This window comes from Gouania willdenowi, chromosome 10 (assembly GCF_900634775.1).
Source record: "Gouania willdenowi chromosome 10, fGouWil2.1, whole genome shotgun sequence".
NCBI classification, from domain to species: Eukaryota; Metazoa; Chordata; class Actinopteri; order Blenniiformes; family Gobiesocidae; genus Gouania; species Gouania willdenowi.
In genome coordinates, this window is record NC_041053.1 from 37,713,378 (window position 1) to 37,736,729 (window position 23,352).

Sequence of the window (23,352 nt, forward strand, 5' to 3'; positions counted from 1 at the left end):
TATTCGCCCCTCCTACCATACGTGGAGTTTGTCTTGGTGAGCATTGCACCCCCAGTGGTCAAAAGTTTTCATTACAGTTTTCACAAATTCATTAAAAAACAAAATACCATTGTTAATATAATGGACATAATATACAAATATTTTAAGTGCCATAAAACACAGTTACTGTAAAAAATATAAATGAATTCCTTTGTTTTTCTTTTAAAAATACAAGTTATTTCTGTTGCACAATTCTTCTTCACAAGTGGTTGGCACAAATCTGGAGACGGTCTATATATTTATTCGATTTTTTAAGTAATTTAATGAATTACTTTGAGGTAAAACATACAATTATTTAAACCTAGAAAATAGATCCAACAGGTTCATTAAAACTTAAATACCGCTAAGTTGAAAGGTTACATGTTATTATCTGTAAAACTCTTAGGACACATTAGCTCAGAAATGATAGTTCCTGGTGTTTTGCGTGTTTTTTTTTGTGTCATTTTGTGTATTTCTGTTGCCGTTTGTGTATTGATGGTGTTATTTTCTATATTTTCTATCATTTTGTGGGTTTTTGTTAGATTTTATGGACGTTTTTGTTAGATTTTATGGATGTTTTTGTCATCATTTGTGTATTTTTCTGACATTTTGTGCGGCACTATTGGGGGCCACACAAAATTAAAATATAAGGTTCATTATTTAAAACTTAAATAAAGTTTGGAGGTTACATTTTATTATCTGTACAGCTCTTTGGCCACATTAGCTTATAGATTATAAACTGCCATATGCTGATATTGGTTTCAAAATCCCCTCCAGTGTGTCATTTGGGGTCCAAACTGTTATATATGTAGCTTGTTTTTACAGCAAACCACAAACGTACGCACCATTCACACGTTTTCTCCTTGCAAAGTATTTTTAAACGGCTTCCTTGTTTTTCTTCATCAGATTCTTCTTCAATTGACAAAAGCCTCCTGCACAAACACGACAAGCTACAGCCATTGTTCTGACCTGAAACGGGCCAGCGACACTTCAAGTAACATACGGCCGTCTTTTAAGAAGTCACTTTGATTTATGCCTGTGACTGTGAGCCTGTTTCCACCTGATCCTAAAGCTTAAGTTTTCTTGCACAGATGTTAGCATTAGCAACCTAAAGCCTGAGTAGCTGAATCTACATTTTGATGCATTTAGACAAAGTTTCTTTATCATCATGTCTGAATGCTGAACAGTACACAGTACACTGCATACAAAGCTGAGCCTTTAACACCAGGCTATATTTACCGTGTCCATGTCAACCAGCAGTCCACTGGGATGGATTTGATCAGAAAGCTCAGCGTAGCTTAATGCGGTTATTTTAGTCACACTGACAATGTAAACAACTGCAGCCAATGAAGCTCAACGCTAAAGAAAAGCAATGGAGGTGGAAAGGTAATAAAAGAAAACACAAGGACAGGTTTACATCAGTGACACCAGGACAGCGATGGGCAACTTCTATCACAGCAAGTGGCAAAAACTTCTGGTTATTATGAGAATAACCAGAATTTAGATTCTAACCAATCTGTACATTATTAATGTCTGTTTTGTATATATTTGTTATTGTGTTTTTACTGTTATTTTGTATGTTTGTTGTTTTTTGTGTGTTTCGTATATTTTTCATACACTTTTTAAATGTTTTTGTTGTAGTTTTGTGTAGTTCGGTGTCATTTAGATTATTTTTTCTCCTATTTTCTGTTTTGTGTATGTTTTTTGTCGTTTGTGTGTTTAGTATATTTTTTCTTAGACTTTGTACATGTTTTTGTTGTCATTTTGTGTGGTTTTGTGTCATCTAATATATTTTTTTCTCACATTTTTGGTTTTTGTTGACATTTTGTATAATTTTTCTGTCGTCATTGCATTTTTTTCTTGATGTTTTGTGTGTTTTTACTGTAATTTTGTGTATATTTATTGTTGTTTGTGTGTTCATGTTGTCATTTAGTATATTTTTCTTACACTTTCTATATGCTTCTGTTGTTTCGTATGTTTTGGCGTCATTTAATATATTTTTTTTCTCTCTTTTTGTATTTTTGTTGTCATTTTGTATATTATTTTGTAATTTTTGCAATTTTTCTTGATGTTTTGTATGTTTTTTGTCTGATTTTGTGTATTTTTGTTGCCATTAGTGTGCTTCTGATGTTATTTTCTATATTTTTCTCTCACTTTGTGGGTTTTTGTTATCTTTTATGGTTGTTTTTGTTGTCATCTTCTATATTTTTCTGTCATTCTGTGTGGGGGGGTGCACAACATTAGTGTGAAAACTAATGAAAGCTGATCACATGCTCTTTGTCGAGCTATGGCTACTGTGTGTGCTGGGCTGAAGCAGACACCAGGAATATATTCAACAAATCACATGCTACTTTATAAATGTGGCTGCTAACAGTTATTCCGCAAAGTTGATTTAATTTAATAGACTGTTGCACTGCATGAAATGTGAAATAAACAAAGTTCTGGAGCCACACTACATGCTGTCTTTGCTCAGTACAGACCCCCGAGCAGCAAACTATGGTGTTTCTATGCCACCACTATAATGACTGGATCCGTGCCAGCTTCCAGTGGAACTGGGTCAGCACCAACTGTGTCTCACTGACTCTCACACACTGTGCTTTTGACCCCCATATTGATCTATGTGTGACAAAACCAGTGGACATCAATGCCCACATGGATCCAGCAGCAAATGCAGACAAAATGAGAAAAAGATAGAGATGACAACTCCAGGTCACAGCGGGTCAGAAACGGCTTTCGTTTAAAGCAGTGGTTCTCAACCATGGGGTTGCAAGGGGGTCGTCAGATGCCTTCAAGAAACTAAGAATATTTTTTGAACAATTTGAGTCCATTTTTGTTTATTTTTACCTTTCATCTGCAACTACACCAAACTTGCCATATTTTAACCTATTTTCATCACTTTTTTTTAAATTTTTGCTCCTTTTAATGAATTTTTGCTACATTACTCCCATTTCTACCACTTACCCATCAAATTTCAATGCCTTTTCTGCACATTTTCAGTACTTATAAACCCTTTCCGTTACTTTTCCCACCTAATGTCGCATATGTTGACCCATAATTGTCCCTTTTAACCTCTTTTCACCATATTTCATGATTATTTTTGCCAATTTAATCACATTCAAGATTTGTCATGCACATTTTTTGCCAGTTCAAACTAATTGTTCCAATATTCACACTTTGAACCTTTTTCACCACTTTTTCTGTCTGTTTTTAGCCACTCTAATTTGCAACTTTTAATCAATATGTGAGGTTTTTAAAATCCCATTTCACCACCTTTTCCACCATTTTTGGTCACTTTTAACCATTTTTATTTCTGATTAAAACAAGGATTTACATCTTTAGAATATTCTACAATCACTGTACAACCCATGATGAGAAAGCATCTGTTATTGGTGTTATATATAGATATATAAATATATATTTTTTAAATAGTTGTACATTTTGACAAACTTTTTATTTTATACAGATGCCTTTGTGGAAAAGAAATGATGCTTTCAGCAGCTGTGACACATGTGGAAAGACCAGTCAAAGAGGTTTGGCTGAAAAACAACAACAATCTCTTTGTTTCGTGTGCAAACACAACTTAAGCCATGCACACACAAATTAACTTTACAATCCAACAATGTCAACACCTACTGCATGTGCACAAGCCCATGCATGCACAGCCCACATTTCAGCATCTAGTAGAATAATAATAACAATAATTTTAAAAAAATCTTCCATTCTACTAACGCGATCACTCAAGCAAATAAACGAATCCCCTCTTTCACTCCTTCGCCTGCTACATGTTTATCTCTCATATTCAGAATAAGAGACGTACCCTCTGAGACGTCCCTCTTCCTTCTCATCGTTACCTGCTGTGTCGCAGCTGCCTAAAGTCCTCAGTCCTGAATCTGGAGCCCAGCTCCACAGAGCAGAGACATACTGCAGGAGCACAGGTTCCTGACTAAAGCAGCTGATTCATGGGAGCTCACTCAGCTAAAAGCGCTGTGAGTGCCAGTAGAATATCAGCCCAACACAACATAGTGTGTGTGTGTGTGTGTGTGAGAGAGAGAGAGAATGAGAGAGAGAGAGAGAGAGATAGAGAGAGAGAGAGAGAGAATGAGAGAGAGAAAGATAGAGAGAGAGAATGAGAGAATGAGAGAGAGAGGAGAGAGAGAGAGAGAGAGAGAGAGAGAGGAGAGAGAGAGAGAGAGAGAGAGAGGAGAGAGAGGAGAGAGGAGAGAGGAGAGAGAGAGAGAGAGAGAGAGTGTGAGTTAGGAGATTCAGGCTACAACTGCAGAACTAGCACTGTGCTACTTCTTAAAGCTATAGTTTAAAGTTAGAGTGCTACGTTTACATGAAAGCTTGAATTTCTTTTTAATTCAGAGTAAAAAATAAATCCTCTTTATACTGACTTTGTAAACACTTAATTCCGAATGAAAATGGGCATTTCAAATTAAACTTAAATCCGAATTAAGGGGCTGATTTATTCTGATTTTAATTCTTAATAGAATAATTCCTCATTCTTTTAAACTCTTAATTCCGTTTGAAATTAATTCTGGTCGTTCTGCGCATGCTCGTCCTGTCGACCACGTGCTGGTGACGACATAATCCAAGATGGCCGCTTAAAAGCAAGCATTGGACTTGACCCAGGACTATTTATTTAATAAGAGCCTTAGAAGACATGGATATAATGCAATTAGTGGATGGATGGAAGCATAAACATGTGGACATTCACAGACAAATTACACACACATGTTCTCCCTCTGTCCAATCAGAACTCTTCCCAACTCCCGGACCTAAAGCGGAATTGAATAAAAACGAATAAACGGGTTTTCCATGTAAACCTCAATTTGGAATTACTATTTCCATGTAAACATGAAGCAGAACACTTTATCAACCATGGCCAGTGTGTCTGCTCTTCTTCTCTTCTGCTGCTAACTAACGTGACTTTACTTTAACAAGGAACCAATAATTTATTACTGCCATCAGATTTTTGGTGTCCAATCACAAATATTACTTCAACTACTGCCATTCATTGCAATTAATGATGTAAAAATTAATAGATGGAGTTTTTAAATCCTCTTTCTGTTCAGTAGGTGGCAGTGGGTAGTACACTAGGGGCTACAATGCATTGTTGATTGTGTGATTGTGTACCAAAGGACATCTTTTAAATATTAACTATTGTGAAAAGTTGGAAAACAATATTTTTACAAGTTAAAATACAGAAAACATTTAAAGAATAATAATAATAAAAAGAATTGTCATTCATGTGCACTAGTTTGCACTTCCACCTATAATAGTATTTAAAATATGTAAGGCACCGACAATGTCCAAGCAAGATCTTACATTTCCTTGCTTTTGTGACCAAGTTTTATTTATTTTCAGGGGAATAATTTGAGGAAAATGGTTGGATTTTGGAAAAATTGGGAGTACTTATAACAATTTGATGTTCAAAATGACTACCATCATGTGATACAACCAGGGGAAAAATGTGAGCCCTGGAAAAAATGTGCAGTTTCATTGAATTTGTGTATTTGGAGATACTGAGATATCTACAAACGAATTAGCTGATGATGTATACAATGAGTTATGTTTTTGTTGTCATTTTTAACATTCTCCTGCAGGCCAAATTGGCCGGATTTGGCCCCCGGGCCTTGAGTTTGACACGTGTGAAGCAACCATGGCTGTAGTTGTAATTTGGACTGAAGCTTCAGAAACAAGAAAGAGCAGCTGTCGACTGCACTGAGGTGAAAGAGTCACACACAAACACACACACAGACACACTTAATAACAGTTTTCATCCAAACATATATTTAGCAGCGAAAACAAATTATCCCGCTGACATCCAGCAGCATCACTTACATTCTTCAGCCTTCGACTGCAGTCACTTCCCCTGGAGGCAAAGAAGAAGAAGAAGAAGACACAAAGAAGCTCAGTCAGACATTTTACAGCTGCTGTTCAATAGAGTGTCTCACACCAAAATAACTTTATCAATGAAAAAGGTCCATTTTTTTTTTTGCAGAAGAAACACATTCCACGCTCCACTCTGTCACATCCCTGTTAGAGTTAAAATGATTTTTCACAGACATACAGTGAATTATTTAACTAAACAAACCCTAAAGAAACACAGGCTGTAGTCATAGATCTTTGTGAGTTTCCTGCTCGTGGATCATTGTGACGTGAACTACTGCAGAAACTCCACAGAAGCACAAACTTAGTGTCACTTAATACTGCAGATAATCTACCATATATTATCACACTTTGACTAAGTTAAACTACGGGTGTGAAAGCAAACCCCAAATGCAGGACAAAACAAAATTATGTTTAATGTAGTAAAAACTCAATAAGAGAAAGCACAAAAAAACACCTGAAAATTCATCCTCCTTTTTCCTATTTTTACTTCAATATCGACTGTTTTAAATGTCATTCAATGAGGATTTAGTGGGAGCAGTGTTATACTTAATTAAACAAAATATTCAGCTTAGCTTTCGTCGACTTAATTTTTTTAAGTGACAATAACATTGTCACAAAATTCACGACAGTGACAGAAATTCAAACTTTTTTTACATGTAAATTTAACAAACAGAATAAATTCAATTATATTAAACTATTTTTGCTGTTTGACTGATTTGTAGGACAGAGTAAAATTCCAACTGGAAGTTTTATTGTATCTATTAGTGATCCTAACATAATTCGCACTGTACATATTGAATCTTGACCCCTCCCCCCAATTACTACAGATTATATTTTAAGATAGAGTCTGGTACCAACATTTGTTTTTACAACTTAATGTATTTGTACGCTGTCCTAATAAATTAATAAATAAAATTAAAATTATATTTGAGTGCCACATTTTGGCCACTGCATGTTTATTTATTTCCCTTCAGCACAATCAGAGCCTGCATACTCCATGCAGAAGGTCACATGACAAAAAAAAAAATTTGTCATAATTTTTGTTGGCTTAATTTTTTAAGTGGCAATAACTAGAAAATGACTAATTTTGAAATATAAAAAACAACATGTGAATGAAATCTATATCAAAACATGCAAAATCAGATCAGAACTCATACTAATTCCATCCATTATCAGGTTGATAAAAAAAAAAAAAAAAAAGCATAAACTCTTCTAATGGTGTATATTTTAGTTGATGACTAACACATTCAGTCGACTAAAGTCTTGATGTCATTTAGTTGACAAAAACTAGACTATAACCGCAATTTGGACTGAAACCAAGTTGCATTTTAACCATTACAGAGGGGCGTGGCTGAATTCAAACTGTATATCCCGTCCCCCACTCTGATAATCCCTCCCAGTCTCCTCCTCTCACGAAAGTGCAGAAAATCGCACACGAGAGCTGAACGTGCACTACCGGTAAAACACATCACCACGCAAAAGAATGCACACAAAATATAGGAAAACTGAACATTAGATTACCTGTCTAGAAGGAAAACAACCACTTGCACGTCCAAAGTTAGTCCAAGACTAAAAACAAGTTTGCACCGCGCACACGCTTCACTATATATCGTGGCAGCCAATGAGGAAGCTACTTCGTGGGCTCTGCTCACCCTTCCTTTCTCTAAATCCTGTGATTGGAGCTGGAGGGGGTTTTATTCACTAAAATACTTAATTATAAGGCACAAACAGCACGCAGACGTACTATTTTTTTCAGAAATGATTACTTTTACGATACACTATATGACGCTAATAAGAATCTTTTTTTTAATTAAAAAAAATAAATAACTCGAGTAGCCCAGCTTTAACTCTGAGTGGGAGAAATGTGTCGTTTCCTTCTTTTTTCATTACCTCACAGATTAAGAGTTACGTAAGAAGAATCCAAAATACCTCTGTACGATAACATCCTCTGTAAATTCCAGAGAAGTGTTTGAAAATGTCGGCAAAGTTTTAAAACCTCGTAATAACAGAGATCGCAGACATTAAAAAGTTGTCGGATTAAAGCCACATCTACATCTCACACGTTTACGATGCTAATTTATGAGTTTTCCAGAGCCTGAGGGCAGAATCCCAGTCATTCAACAATGACTCAACTGAGGTGAAAATAGCTGCAGGGGAATCATTTTAAAAACCTTCCTCCTCACGACCCTCCTCCTCCTCCTCCTCCTCCTCCTCCTCATCATCATCATAATCATCCCATCTTTCGTTCAGCTGTCTAAAAAAAACCCTATAATCAGGCTGCTTTCACCTGTGGACACGTTAGAGTAAAAGAACAGAAACACATCAGATACTGTACGTTTGTTTACTTGTTTGGATTGTGACAATAATGACCCATGTTGTAATAAAGGATTTCCTGAGAGGGTTTTTTATCATCTTTGTACTTTTAATCAATTTAATACTTTCTGTTTGAGACTACGGATGAAAATTAGTGCATTTACAAATGATACAGTTTTGTAAAGAAACTTCATTAGAAAAGATTTAGGTTGTTTTTGCTTTCAAAAGGTGTTGAATAGCTATCAAATCTTCATAACCTTTTTAAAAATCTGATTCTGATTTGACTTAGTGACGCTAATATTTACGGGTGTCCCGATCCATTATCGATATCAGGTTTTTTTGGTCCGATATCAGCCTGAAAACAAAAATCAGATTCAAATTTTTTTTTCTTCCCCCAATTCATTTTTTATTTATTTTATTTAATTTTATTTATTATTGTAGAATACTGTAGATATTATGTTGAAGGTTAAAATTCATGTACCAAATGGTTAATAATGGGTAAGTTTTTCTCACTATTGTTCTCTGTTTGAGTAACATGACTTGATCAAGCCTTTTTTTAACATTCCACACTACAAAATAAGTAATTACAATTTTTTTATTTCAAATAAATAAATAAATACATAAAGTATGTATGATTCATGCTAATATGGGATCAATGTCTGTTTCGGCCGATACCCAAGGCTGCAATATCGGTAAGTTGGGGACATCCCTATTAATATTACACAATGGAAAATCTTGAGTTAACAATGGCATTTAAAGATGCATTCTGCAATGTTGGAAAGCTAGGCTGTGTTTGAAATCGCATACTAACGCTAAGTAATACTAAGTCTGACGTCAAAATGAGTATAGTGCGTTCACATTAGATAGTACTCAATGAAAAGATTGAGTATGTTAGGCTTTTTTTGTTGTAGGCTCAAAATGCATCTTGGGAAACTTGGAAGTATACTTCAGTGGGAACACTCATCATACTAATAGTATACAACAGGCAGTATATACTCATTGAGTTTGTAGTGTTTAGTACGTTAATATGCGATTTCGAACACAGCCCTAGTGTGATTTGAGTGAGCAAGACCTCCCCTAAGCTCCGCCCCCTACTCCATCTACTGTCCATTCAAAGCCACGCCCCCAAGCTTGAACGCACATCTGATAAAAATAGCAAATCCCCCCTGATGTAAACCAAATTATGAGCAGCAGGGAGGGGCATGGGGAGACGTGAAGGCATCTGATTGGTTCTTTCCATTTGGACAGAATGGAAGGGATAGGTCAAAGTTTTGACAGGATTCCAGCTGCTACAGAGTTCAGATTCTTTTTGTTCTTTTTTCTGAATACATAATGTATCGACTACTATCAGTAGGAAATACTATTTCACCCAGAATAACAAAAAGTATTTCTGAACAGGATTGTGGACTCCACCTTTAAGCCTCTCTTCAATCAACTCAACTTTATTTCTTGGGCACCGCAAAACCAACAAAGAGAAAAAGTGCTGTACAAACTAAGCTTAAGTGCAAACAGAAAACTCAAGTTGAACTAACTTTTTTTTTAATGAAAGGCATATCTTTTGTTAAAAACAGTCAGAAGTGATTCATTAATACAATCTGAAGAATTCACTATGATTTCCTGAATAATATTCCCAAACTGTCTCCAGGATTATCTATAAAATTCAAACCTGGTTTTAATAAGAATCTGTTTAAAGTATCATTTTTGTAGCTTAATGCAATAAGATATTAGTGCGATAATAAAAAGCTTATCAGTTAGAAGTAGTGACACACGATACCAAAACATTTAAATTCTTGGTAAAAAAAAGTTTGAATGGAATCATCCTCTTAGGGACTCTGCGTTCAGGCCTGTCACTTATCTTTTAAACCGATCTGTTTACGTCCACACACGGATGAGATATTTCAGGCCTGAGATCATAGCATAACACGAACCTGCCAGTTTTTGAGCTCTGCGTCAAACCAAAAGCCTTTTTTCCTACACGTGTAAACACCTGTCAGATACTCAGAGGCTGTTTCCTGCCAGGAGGATGAGGTGCTTTAAGAAGCCTTTTGTTAGACAGTGAGTTACGTAACATCTGGAAACTGCAATGAAACACAACCTTTTATTCAGATTGAGTTGACTGTAGGAACGAGTTCAATTGCTCAGATTTTAAGATCATCTATTCCAGGGGTTCTCGACCTTGGGGTCAGGAGACACTGGTAGGGGGTCGCCAGATGCTTTCAAGAAACTAAGAATATTTTCTGAACAAATTGAGCAAATTTGTAACCTTTTTCTGCAATTTCACCAAACTTGCCATATTTTAACTAATTTTCATCAGTTTTTCTTGCCATATTTTTGCTCCTTTTAAAGCATTTTTGCAACCGTACTCCCATTTCTGCCACTTCTCCATTAAATTTCAATGCCTTTACTGCACATTGTTTCCACTTTCAAGACATTTTCGGTACTTATAAACCCTTTCCACCACTTTTCCTACCTAGTGTCACTTTTAATCTCTTTTTACCATATTTCATGCTTATTTTTTACCAATTTAACCACATTCCCAATTTGTCATGCCCATTATTTGCCAGTTTAAACTAATTGTTCCTACTTTTTAAATGACATTACCCCAAATCCCCCTTCCCCATTTTGACCCTTTAAACTCTTTTTCCCACTTTTTCTGTCTTTTTTTGGCCACTATTTTCTGCGGTTTTCAAAAATCCTATTTCACCACCTTTTCCACCATTTTTGGTCACTTTTAACCCTTTTCATTTCTGATTAAAACAAGGATTCACATCTTTATGATGGTTATGTACTATAGCGCAAATAAGTCAAATAATAAACTTCCTGGATAACAGTGAATATTATTCAGATGAATAAATAAATGGCCCTGTCTCTACATGACTGTTCTTCAATGTTCATGTCTGTGTTCAACCACTTTCAGCAACAGTGGGGGTCCCTGGTCTATGGAACCTTTATTTTGGAGGTCACAAGATGAAAAGGTTGAGAACCACTGATCTATTGAACAAAATTACTTTTTGAACAGTGCTGGAGTATTTCTTGGTTTTCCCTTATCATAAAACACATCAGTCATCTACAAAGCTTTCCCGAACGCAGATAAATCAATGTCAACTCTGAAGCAACACGCAGATCTAAGCAAGTATTCATAAGATGCACCGCTGTATAGTATATGAACATGACACACACACACACACACACACAACTAGCCTCGTTCAGTGCGTGACGTGAGCCCTGATGTTGTATTTGGACACAGACCGGTTGTGTCCAACAGACACGCCTTTGTTCCTTCAAACTTCCACTGAATCTCTTATACCTGTTTGTCCTGCAGTGAACTGTGTAATCGTCTAATGTAGAGAATGACAGATGGCCCGAGGAACGCCAAATGACACGAGCAGTGTTACAGGCAAAACCAAGCAAAATATACTGTATCTAGGATACAGTTTTCAGCTAATGAAGCATTTGGCAGCACGTTTAATAAATAATTACTTGGTTTCAAATGTAATAGGATATTTGAAAAACAAAAACAAATTGTCAAAGTTTTGGTTTGCTTGTTTTTTAAAATAAATAAATTATACACAATGACAAAACATTTAGACCTGAAAATGGCAAAATAGCATTAAATGGGGGCTAGCTGCCATCCTGGAGGTTGGTTGCTCTGCAAGTTTTTATCGTCTCCCTGCTCTAAGGGAGCGTTCTCGCTGGCAAATCTTAGGCTGTGTTCGAAATGTTATACTAACGTACCACTCATACTAAGTCAACATTGTATTGCGTTCACTTTAGATGGTATGCAAAGATTGAGGAAGTGAGAAACACCCAGATGTACTGTATACTACATCGGAACATTTTTAAGTATGTACGGTGGGCACACTTGTCTCAATCTCAATACTCAATCATCCCATGATGCATTACAAGCGGAATGTAAAATCATCCTGGGAACGGCTTCAAGCTAAAAATCAAACATCACCTTTTCAAAACAAAGGCATCTCTTCTCATCTTCCATTTTTAACCCTTTTGTAAATAGGACTCTTGTTTTGAAGTTAACTGGAAGTTCTGTCAGTATCACAATGGCAGGTTTTCGAAAATCTCTTAAATGTCGGCAAAAAATGTAATTCCGCAAGTTTTATGGATCAAATGACCACAAAATTGGTCACTTTTTCACTTAAAATGTTTTCATAACTTTCAAAGGTGGAGAATCAACAGGGATATTGATCCTCAGTGTGCTTCAGATTTTTGTCCTTGTAGGTTTGAAATGCATCTTGGGAAACTTGGAAGTATACTTCAGTGGGAACAGTCACCATCCTAATTATCCTAACCATACTTATAGTATAGAGTAGACAGTATATACTCATTGAGTGTGTAGTGTATAGTAATGAGTACGTAATTTAAAACACAGCCTAAGTATCTACATCTAAAAATGGTGGACGGCAGCTTCTCACAACAATGTTTATAAGCATAAAATAATGAATTTGAAACTTAATGACATTTTGTACTGATTGAAGGATGTTCAAAAGCAGTGACACGACTTTACTAAGAATTACCCTCTGCAATAAAGAGTCAGACTATGAACTTTTTATGTTTTCAGGCTTACTGGGTGCTGGGCCGTGTTGTCGTGTCCTGCAGGTCTCCGGGGTCAAACAGCTGGGAACCCTTCAGTCCTAACTCCTCACAGCCACGAAGAAACACACTCAGGTTGTCCTGTGCAAAAAACACAGATTTACAAACACTTTCAGGAAAGTTTATACACCATGAAGGTAAATAGAGGACAAGTCATTTCAGCTGGCCAAAAAAAGGGCAAAAAACACATTATTTTTCACCATTTACTCAATATTATTCAGGAGCAGTCATATTCACTGTTGTGGTTTATTAAGTTTACCCTCCTATTATCCTCAAATATTACACATTTTATGCTTGGGGTCCATCTGACCCCAGGGATATTTGTTTCCAGAAAATTGTTTTCAGTTTTTGTGTCAGGCGCTTTGTTTATTAGTGCCACCATCAAGTCAAACTTTCAGTTTTAGAGTTAGTGTACCTTGAAAATCTCATCTATATATTTTCTCATTTGGGGTGCATATTCATGACTCTCACAAAATGAATCATATTGATTGATGTTGGTGACCCTCCTTTTCTCTCATAAACATATTAATTTACTTATTTTTATGTCCTCCTCTATGTAACGTTCACTGTGAAAGAGCTGTTCCAAAACCTCATTGACAGTAAACCTTTTACTAGAGGACATTTTCAAGAGAGAGAGAGGGAGAGAGTGTGCAGATTGCAATACACACAGAGCACAATGAGGAATGATTTGAATAAAGAGCTGCCATGCAAGATTTTAAGTTTTACACAGCTAAAACAGCTTGAGGGTCAAATTGACCCCAGAGGAACACCAATGCGTGGAATACGTGTTCAGCAAATAGGAAGGTTAAGTTTGTTAGGTTAAGTTTGCTTTTTTAACTCAACATCCAAACATAACTCATAGACTTGTTGAGTGGAATTTAAAGTAGAATTTTCAAGCAGAGACACCTCATCACTCACCTCTGATCCACTGTCGCTGTTTACGTTTAAGCTTGAGTGGCCTCCTCAAAGTTTATATCCATTAATCTTATGCTGAGAAACCTTTCGCGTTGTATCAATAACACACACACAAACATAGGCCTTAACGTAAAAGGTTAAAGACTTTTCTTGAAATAAAAAAGAAAGACCCTCACAGCCTCTGCTGATCCTTGTGTTCCTCTTCTGCGTTGCTTGTCCTAAAACTACTTTTCAGTTATTTTTCCATCTAAGAAAAGTCTCTTCCTTCTTCCCCTCCTCTGCACAGTTCACCTGCTCATCTTACTGCTTACACACTTTTTCCCTTTTCCCTCTCAGCCAAACTCTTTGTTGGATGCAACCTGAGCCAATATCTCCTCTCCTGTTCCCAGGTTCTCTCTCTCTCTCTCTCTCTCGTTTATAGGTCTCTCTATCTTCAGAGGGCCACAACCTCACCCCTTCCTTCTTGTTCTCTCTCAAGGTGTCACCATTTCCTCTAAGCCCCCGATTGTCCACAGCACTCTCGCTCGCTAAATCTGTCTCACGCACTGCGATTATATCCACAAACTGTGTGTGTGTGTCTGTCGACTTCTTATTAACACAAACACACTCATTTACTGTTGCATGCATGACTTACAAGCACATAAACCCTCTTGAAAACATTTGTTCTCACGATCGTATTCCTATTCTAGCAAAAACACCCACTTCCAAACACACCCTGAAGCTTCCTGTGTTTTTGGGCCATGGCCATGTTTGCACTGTTGGGGAGGTGACCCCACCCATAGATACAGACACTGGAATACACACACACACACACACATGGCCACTGTGAAACAGATTCAAGCAATCTGCTCCTTCAGCCAGTTTTAGTTCAGGGAGGACTCGCCTACAACCAGGATTAAAGAGGTCTCACACCACAGCTCAGCAAAGGTTATATTTGGATTGACAAAAAAAAGAAAAACTGAAAGCATATAATAATAAGATTTTGGAGGTCATTTTTAGTAAAGGTTTGTCAAAGCACCCAAGAAGCAATTTATGTGTATGACATAGGGATGTAACGATTAATCGTAAGGCAGTTAAAAATTGATTCATAGGTATCAAGGTTCACATCGATGCGGTGAAAATTGAATCGCAGTACTTTTTTTAACCAGCAGAGGGCGCTATCCAGAAGTCATGGCGGCGGGCGAAATCTTTCAATACTTTCTTTCTGGCCGCTTTCTACTCTTAAACATATTCATAAATGATTCCTTACCCCTTTAGCACCAAAAGAATATCTGTAAAATTACGTAAATATCTGTAAAAGTCACGTTTTTCTATTAACCCTGTCTGCTAGCGTAGCATCTCTTCTTCACTGCACTAAGCTGCATGCCAACCGACCACTGGGTTACCATCGCCCTCTGCTGGTTCAAACAAATATCTGACGCAAATACAGTGCAGACTGTTTTTTTTTAAGGTCCAATTGTTAAGTCACAAAATACATTTTCAGTTGCACTTTTAAAAAGAAAAATAACTATTATGCAGTTTTGTATTGTTTACTATGGAACCAGAATTTAAATGAATAGGCTTCTTTATTTGTATTATTCCTTTATTTATTTCCTTCAAGATTTATTTTTAGTTAAATTGCATTGTTTGAATATTTCATCAAGGGATTCTTTTGACAATGAAAAATAAAAGGAAAATAGTACAGTATTTTCTACAGTTTTTTTTCCCCCCAAAAAATAAAGGAATATTTTTCAGTCATTTAAGTACAGTCCCATTTTTTAAAATTAATTGTGAGAGAATCGTATCGTGAACCCAGTATCGTGAATCGAATCGTATCGGGAGTTGAGTGAATCGTTACATCCCTAGTATGACACCATTTCTCATGTTGATGCTAAATGCAGGAACAAGCCCTAAAAAGTGCGTCCACAAAAATGTTTAGGTTATGTTCATTCTTAATGTCACGTTGAGCATTTTAATGTCGCTTTTCAGAAAACGATCATATATGAGTTGCAATGCACATTCAGCTTCAATGCAGCGCTGTTAGCTCATACTGACAACGCCTATGCAGCTAAATAGCCTCATCGTTATCATTACACCAACTGCTCTCAAGGATGTCTTCATAAAGTGTAGTAGCTCATCGCAAGAATAATTCTACCAATGGAGTTTCCTTATTTACACAAAACCATCATTATGTCGGGTACAGAATTTGTCACAATATCTACGTAAAACGGTAGTCATACAGGTGTTGTGACAAAATTTGTGGCACAAGAAAATTATGCTCCACGTTTACTTGCGAGCTTCGGAGCCGACCTGAAGCTGGAGTCTTTGATAGCTTCAGTCTTATTTCACACCGACGAACCCTAGAGTGTTTAAAACGCATTAGGATTTGTTTGCTCGGATAGTCCGCCTTGTTTGGTCGGTGTGAACATGCAAACGAAGCCTAGAGCGGATCAAACAGCAGAATTCACCTTAAAAAGCTTTAATATAAACTATAGTTACAATCAAGTATTTTTCACCCTGATCAGTAAACTGGTCAATAAAGCGCCCCCCTACATCAGATATGATACTAAATCAGTGATGGGAATGAGAATAACAGCAAATTCAGCAGCAAATAACTTTGGTGAATTTGTGTTGGCAAGTATCTGGATCAAGATAAGCAGGAACTTTTCTTCTAATCCTGTTTTTTCTGCCCTCGGTCAGTGAGATGACAAGCTGTTAGTCTGTCATAAGCTAGAAAGAAATTTGGCCCAAAGACATCACCAGCAGAACCAGTACAAAGAGCAATCGTACAGAACGTCATACATTTTGTTGCTTAGTGTGTTTCAAAGGTTCAGATCTGCTGTTTGGTGAAGATACCACAGCATCAAGTCCATGCCTTAAAGCTCTGGCATACAACTGGTCTGGATACAAGCCATGACCAAGTACTTTTTTCCACTTTATCTACAGATTGTCACAACAGATGAAAAAAAAAAAAAAAACAACTGAATAATGAACCACGAATTCATGAATGAACTGAAAAACTGTGAGTCAACTTTTGGATTATCTATTACATAGAGTTTTAAAATGAAGGGACAATTGATGATTGAGTGGACGATGAGTTTAACCCTCGGGGCACCGTTATGGTAAGAGTGTAGGGTGAGGAGTGCAGGTTTTTTCAGTTCAGTTCAGTACAGCAAACCTCTTTCATAACATGGTAAAACCTGGATCTGGATGACGTTGCCTTTACAGTTAAGCAGAGGTTTAGTAAACATAAATTGGCAAAAGTTTTCCACATCTCCTTCCTTTCAAAACTTAGACAGAGTAGACAAACATCATCACCATAATTAGAATTTCCCTTAAATCAAAAGTAACAATAAATATTTGACTTTAAATTAACTTTTTTGGTTGAAGTTGACTACAGTGTTAAATTTATTAGAATTAATTTGCAGTAATTGATTCATTGTGATTCATTGATCACACCATGTTCACACTTGTGGTGGAAAATAATGAAATATTTCCTACTTTATAACAGTGAGACTCTATATGCAACCAAAGTAAGTATCATAACCTGCACACTCGGCATCCTGTGGCTTTGCTGAGATTTTTCTTCCTGTGATTGGTGAGGTGAGAAACACATACACAAGAGGTCTGCTGTTATCAGGCTGGCCGTAATAAAACACTGGCTACTCCCCCTTCCTCTTCCTGTTTGGGGGCTAATGGGTGAACGAGTCTCTGTGGAGTTCAGCTGTTTTGTAATTAGAGTGACTGCCTCAGCTCGGCCTGTGTGGCTCAGTATGTGGGTCTGAACGGGTCGGTTGTGACGTGCTGCCTGTTCTCAGACGTCTCCGGGTTGCCTGGTATGCTCACGATTTCCAGTGTGTAAACAGGCACGGACGGAATGGTCACCTCACAAAACGAACAGTTGCAATTCACCTCGTTTTAACACACGCCCGTCCAAGTGTCACCAGTTTATGCAACTTCTTAAAAACCTACATTTTAAACAAACGGAACACTCACTGGCTTGATTGTTCTTCTTTGGTTTAACTTGTCAGTGCATTTCATATCAAGTATTAAAAAGAAACTTAATCAGAGGAGTATCCGCCAACTTTAAGGAGTTAAGTAGCAAAAGTGGCTTTGCTCTCATCCTTTCTCTAACTCCGTTTCCCTTGTTTCTTCCCCCCTCACTAGGGTGTAACACTGCCTTCTCTTTTTATATTTTTCCCCTTTAGTAAAGTTTAGCTTAACCTTCCTTAGAGAGGAAGCAATAAAATAAATATATTCATTTTTTTTGCAAGAATACAGTGAAGAATTCAGGATTATTTAGCAGCTTTTTCAGTCAAAATGACTGAATGTTATTTTGTGGTAGAACACCCTAGTCCCTTTGGAACTCTTCTTCTCTGCTTCGAGCCATCAATGAAACAGCAGAGTTGGAACCGTCGCTCCCTGCAGTCACAGATTTTTTTAGATCACAGATTTGGTTTTGGTAAACAAAAGAGGTTTACATCGACATTTTTAACTTTTACAAATTTTTTAGGACAACCCAAAGTAGCACAAGTTGTCATTTTGACTGAAAAAGCTGCTAAATGATCCTGAAAGCTTCGCTCCAATAGAACACAATGGGCTAAAAGGGACTAATCACGTCATCAATCACGTCATTTCAACATGGCGACGCACAGGGTCTTAAAACGGTAAAGTACTCCCTTTTTAAAAAGTTAATAAAACAAATATGGTGCAAAATAATGTGTTTTGTTAAACATAGATCTTCTAATAAAAAACATTTTAAAAGCTTCAAATCACATTTGTAAAAGAGTGGAGGATCCCTTTAAGCTTAGATAACAAATGGACAAAAGGAGGAGGAAAAACGAGGTAAGTAATCAATGTGTTACCCAAATTCTACAGCCATAAACAGCTGAAATATTCACCCTGACAGAAAAATGGTGAAGAGATGTAAATGTGAAAGGAAAGAGCACGTGACAACATGTGGAAAACATTAGAGCAACAGTTTGTCTTTATCTGTGGATGTAAAGGAGAAGAACTCAGGTCTTACCAGGCCAGCTATGGGTGTGGGAAGTCTGTTTATTTTCTTCACTAGGCTGGGTTTAATGGAGCTCAGCAACCTGATGAAATAAAAATAAAAAAGAAGACAAATTTTAGAGGTTCAAATTGTTTATTTACTTTCAAATTGTGGCAAATATTTCTCATAAACCGAGCAGAAAGGTCTGGAAGTGCAATTAGGAAAATAGAAAAATAGCATTGCATCTCTTCTCCACTGAGATCTACTCATTCATTCCCAGACATTTTGGATCAGATACAACCCGAGTCATGAACAAAGTTTATATTGGGGAAAAACAGGACATAATTCTCCAAAGACTTTCTCCTCACTGATGGGAAATAAATTCCTTTCCTTTTCTGTCTCCAGTTTCTTCTTTTGTGTGACTTTTTATCAGCGGAAGCGCTGCAATTATCCTAGAAAGGGAAAACCCACTTTTAGGCATTCAGTATTAGATATCAGCAGCCTTATGATGTTCACAGCATTCCAGCACAACTGGGAATTTACCTTCCTCACAAACTATCTGGCCCTCCAGCCCATACCTGAATTCCTGCTTTAGTCAGAGAAAATCACAGTGTTTGGCATTAGTGGAAAAATAGCTGGGATACATTTCAGATGAGACGATGCTGCATGATGTGTTTCTAGTGAAGGTCACAAGAGGAAGCAACAGCACTAGGAGTATGCTTGCCCATTCCTTTGTCATTTAATTAGTAACACTGTCAACATAAAGACTGTAAAGCCAGTGATAAATAAGAAAAAGCAACCTTGGGCAAAATGTATTTCAGAAATAAAATGTGAAAAAAAATAATCTAAAATAATGTTGCTTAAATTGAAAACAGTAAATATGGATAAGTACAAAAAGGAAAAATGTAACTGTAAACAAAAAAACATGTGCACTTCTCCCATTTTGTAATCATTACTGCAGATTCAAAAGTGGAACCTTATAAAGTATTAATGCAGAAATTATAGATCCAAAGAATCTGCACAAAGCAACACAATAAATAATGGAAATTATTGCAATTGCAATTGTAAACTCTGTAAATATTGCATTGAATGTTTGTTGAGGTGATCCTTTTGCCAATGCTCATTTCCACTGTATAAACCTGCTCACTTTGCCTTTGCCCAGGGACTAAACATGAAAATGAGCTTGTAGCTATCACTGGTCTGTGGAACACACTTGTTGTGAAACGTCCCTGTCAAAAAAATAAATCAATAAAAAAAATTAAAAAAAAACAGCTACTGTATTTCTTAATCAACGGCGATAGCCCGATTAATCTTTCACATTGATTAATCAGTCGGGCTCTCCTTGGGTTTTATGAGTGTCACTTTCTGCAGAATAAAAGAGGCGTCAACAGCATTAAAGGCATTATGCTTAATCATCAATTAAATTAAATAAAACATTTATAATTAATTTTAATAAAATCTATTTATTATAAATAAAATACATTTAATTAAAAAAAATTCTAAATTAAATAAATTAATGTATTTCTTATGTTTTTATTTTTAACTTTATTTTTATTAAATTAAATAAATATATTTTAATAAGATATATTAAAAATATATTACAATGTGTACATAAAATAATCAACTTATTAAATCAATGAATGTATTATTTATCAATAATCTCTGATTAACAGCCAACACCTTTCGCGGTAACACTAGTTTTCTTTAAACGCATTTAAGTAGGATTATTTATAGAATAAATGCTCGCTGTCTTTCTCAACATAGGAGAGTGACCAGTGTACCAGGGTATTTATCAGGGTAGCACCGACATCACGGTACACGTTTAGTACTTTTATGAGTGACCATATTATTATGTTTAGACCAGGATTAAAAGTCTATGGTATTACCAACATTCCCAAATGAGTGGTAATATAGTGCTAATATCCGTCTATCCTATCCTATTGGGAGCACTGAAGCCTCGTGACATAAGTTACCTAAGTGGAAGTGCACGGAGGTGTTTTCAGTCTCATTTTAGCGCCTTGGCTCATTATAAGCTGCTAAAAAAGATCAAATGTCACTCTGATGAACAATTGAACAGAACACTGTTGTCTCTGATCACTGAGGCGTAACATTTGATGAACTGGTGATGTAAGCGCTTTTTTGTTTTCATCACTTTTTCTTGCCATTATTTTGCGCCTTGAAATACATTTTTGCTACATTACTCCCATTTCTGTCACCTCTCTATCACATTTCAATGCCTTTTCTACACATTTGTTCCCCATTCAAGACATTTCCAGCACTTATAAACCCTTTCCACAACTTTTCCCACCTAATGTTGCATATATTGACCCATTATTGTCACTTTTAACCTCTTTTCACCATATTTCATGCTTATTTTGGCAAATTTAACTGCATTCACAATTTGTTCATACAAATTATTTGCCAGTTTAAACTAATTGTTCCTACTTTTTAAATAACATTACACCAACCAGCCCCTCAATTCCCCACTTCTGTCACTTTTAGGCCAATTTCACCACCAATTTTGGTCACTTTCAACCCATTTTATTTATGATTAAAACAATGATTTACATCTTTAAGATGACTATAAACTATGGTGCAAATAATAATAAACATTCAGATGAATAAATAAATGTGGTTATTACAGATTCATAGAACAATAGACCATCATTTTGCTGACTTTATGGATCCCAAAAATCTCTCCCCTTTATTCCTCCTTATAGATGGCCCTGTCTCCACATGACTGTTCTTCAATGCTCATGTCTGTGTTCAACCACCTTCAGCTACAGTGGGGGTCCCCGCTCTCTAAAACCTTTCTTTGGTGGGTTTATTTTGAAATGGTTGAGAACCACTGTTCTAAGAGACAGCTAAGTTGTATTATTATGCCCCTGGGATAATAATAAAATGCTGTATATTTACATTTTATACTTTCTTTATCATAGAATTAAATAGTGATTAAATGAAGGACTTACTCGCAGAGCAATATCCCGTTCTCCAAACCTCCTCTGAAGTCCTTGTCAGCGAAGCATCTTCCCGTCACAGCCTACGGATGACATAGAATAGGTGAGTGAGCAAAAACACCAAAAGCCTTCCGAACACATGGACCAAAGTATTGCATTGGATTTCTTCTCTGTAACAAGTCCAACGACCCGTTTTAAGAGGCTTTCCGCATCCTTACTTTGCAATAAATTCTGGGAAATGCTGCGCGGTAGCTCAGAGCCCGAGTATCAAGTCACTCACTTGCTGGCAGCGCTGCTAAACACTAACAAGCTTGACATAAGCTTCGGTCATCCTGACCAAGTGACTCTGGCTCGTTAATATGTTGTGACAGGGGATTTATGGGGTAATGGTTTCTCAGACCCTCAGAGGAGGAAAAGCTGCCTATACTTGCATGACCACGGTGCATCAGATGGCATGTCACGGTAAACCTCATTACACACAAATAACCTAAGTGAGATTTATTTTCCTAATGCAATGCTTATGAAAAAGACATCTCATGAGCATGTCCGACGACAACGTGATCACACAAACAGTGTACACAAAGACTGAGTTGGAAATCGCATACTAACGTACAACTGATGCTGTCTAACGTCAAAATTAGTAGAGAGATGGGCAACTTCCATCTAAGCGGGGCCCACAAAATAAATAAAATATGATTGTCTGATTTGAGGGCCACATTTAGATTAATGACCAATCAGAGTTTTTGTTTTTGTAGTCCTGTGTGGGTTTTCCTGATGTTTTGTTGAGTTTTTAGATACTTTGTGCGCTTTTGAAATTGTTTTGTTTATTTTCTTGTCAATATGGCAAATTTTTGTTGCCTTTTTGTGTGTTTTTCGAGTCATCGTGTGCCTTTGTTATATATTCTCGTACGAGTTTGTATTCTTCTTATGTTTTCTTCCGCAACTCCTTTGTCGTGGAACTCCTCAGGCTATTAATGCAGCACTAATAACACATATGTCATCTCATAGGGACAATGTCAAGGTTGTGCAGTCAAAATTTTCCATATCTCTATGTATATTTATCGCAGAAGTTTTATGCTTACATTTATGAAAAACTCATCTCAAGCGGAGTATTTACCTACCAGTAAAAAGATCGGTAGAGGTCAAAGTTCATGACATCACAAAAAAAAGCTCAGTCAAAACTAAAAGAATACTTTTTTCTCTATAACTTGGCTCAGACTGGTACCACTGAACAACTATTTTGTAAATAGGGTTCTTGTTTCTCTTGTTTTCAAGTCATCTGGAAGTTTTATCAGTAGCACAATAGAGGGTCTACAAAAATAAATGTCGGCATTAAACAAGTTTCCGCATATTTTATGAATCAAATGACCACATGTTGATATTGTACTTGGTCACTTTCTCACTTAAAATGTTTTCAAAACTTTCAAAGGTTTAGCCTCAGTGTGCTTCAGGTTTTTGTTCTTGTAGGTTTGAAATGCATCTTGGGAAACTTGAAGTATACTTCAGTCGGAATGCCCATCATACTAATCCCTCTGACCTTACTTATAGTATATGGTAGACAGTATATACTCATTATGGACGGACTGCACCATTTCAAACACAGCCATAGACACCAGATCCATTTACTTTCACTAACACTGACAGACAGAGAAAACAAGGGATGTGCATTAAATT

At 36.6% G+C, this 23,352-nt stretch overlaps 1 protein-coding gene across 8 annotated transcripts in view; it reads right to left on the reverse strand.

The window, feature by feature from the left end:
• Window positions 1-23,352, reverse strand: part of LOC114470896 (LIM and calponin homology domains-containing protein 1-like) — a 94,298-nt gene that overhangs the window by 37,557 nt on the left and 33,389 nt on the right. For 6 of the 8 annotated variants that reach the window (XM_028459285.1, XM_028459282.1, XM_028459284.1 and 3 more), the window contains exons 2-5: window positions 21,691-21,761; window positions 18,755-18,824; window positions 12,809-12,915; window positions 5,863-5,893 (exon numbers count right to left, since the gene is read on the reverse strand). In XM_028459285.1, the coding sequence (XP_028315086.1) occupies window positions 5,863-5,893; window positions 12,809-12,915; window positions 18,755-18,824; window positions 21,691-21,761 (279 nt within the window). Of the gene's footprint in view, window positions 1-3,835; window positions 4,066-5,862; window positions 5,894-12,808; window positions 12,916-18,754; window positions 18,825-21,690; window positions 21,762-23,352 lie in introns of those variants that run through there. The other 2 variants (XM_028459287.1, XM_028459286.1) reach the window with 2 other exon arrangements.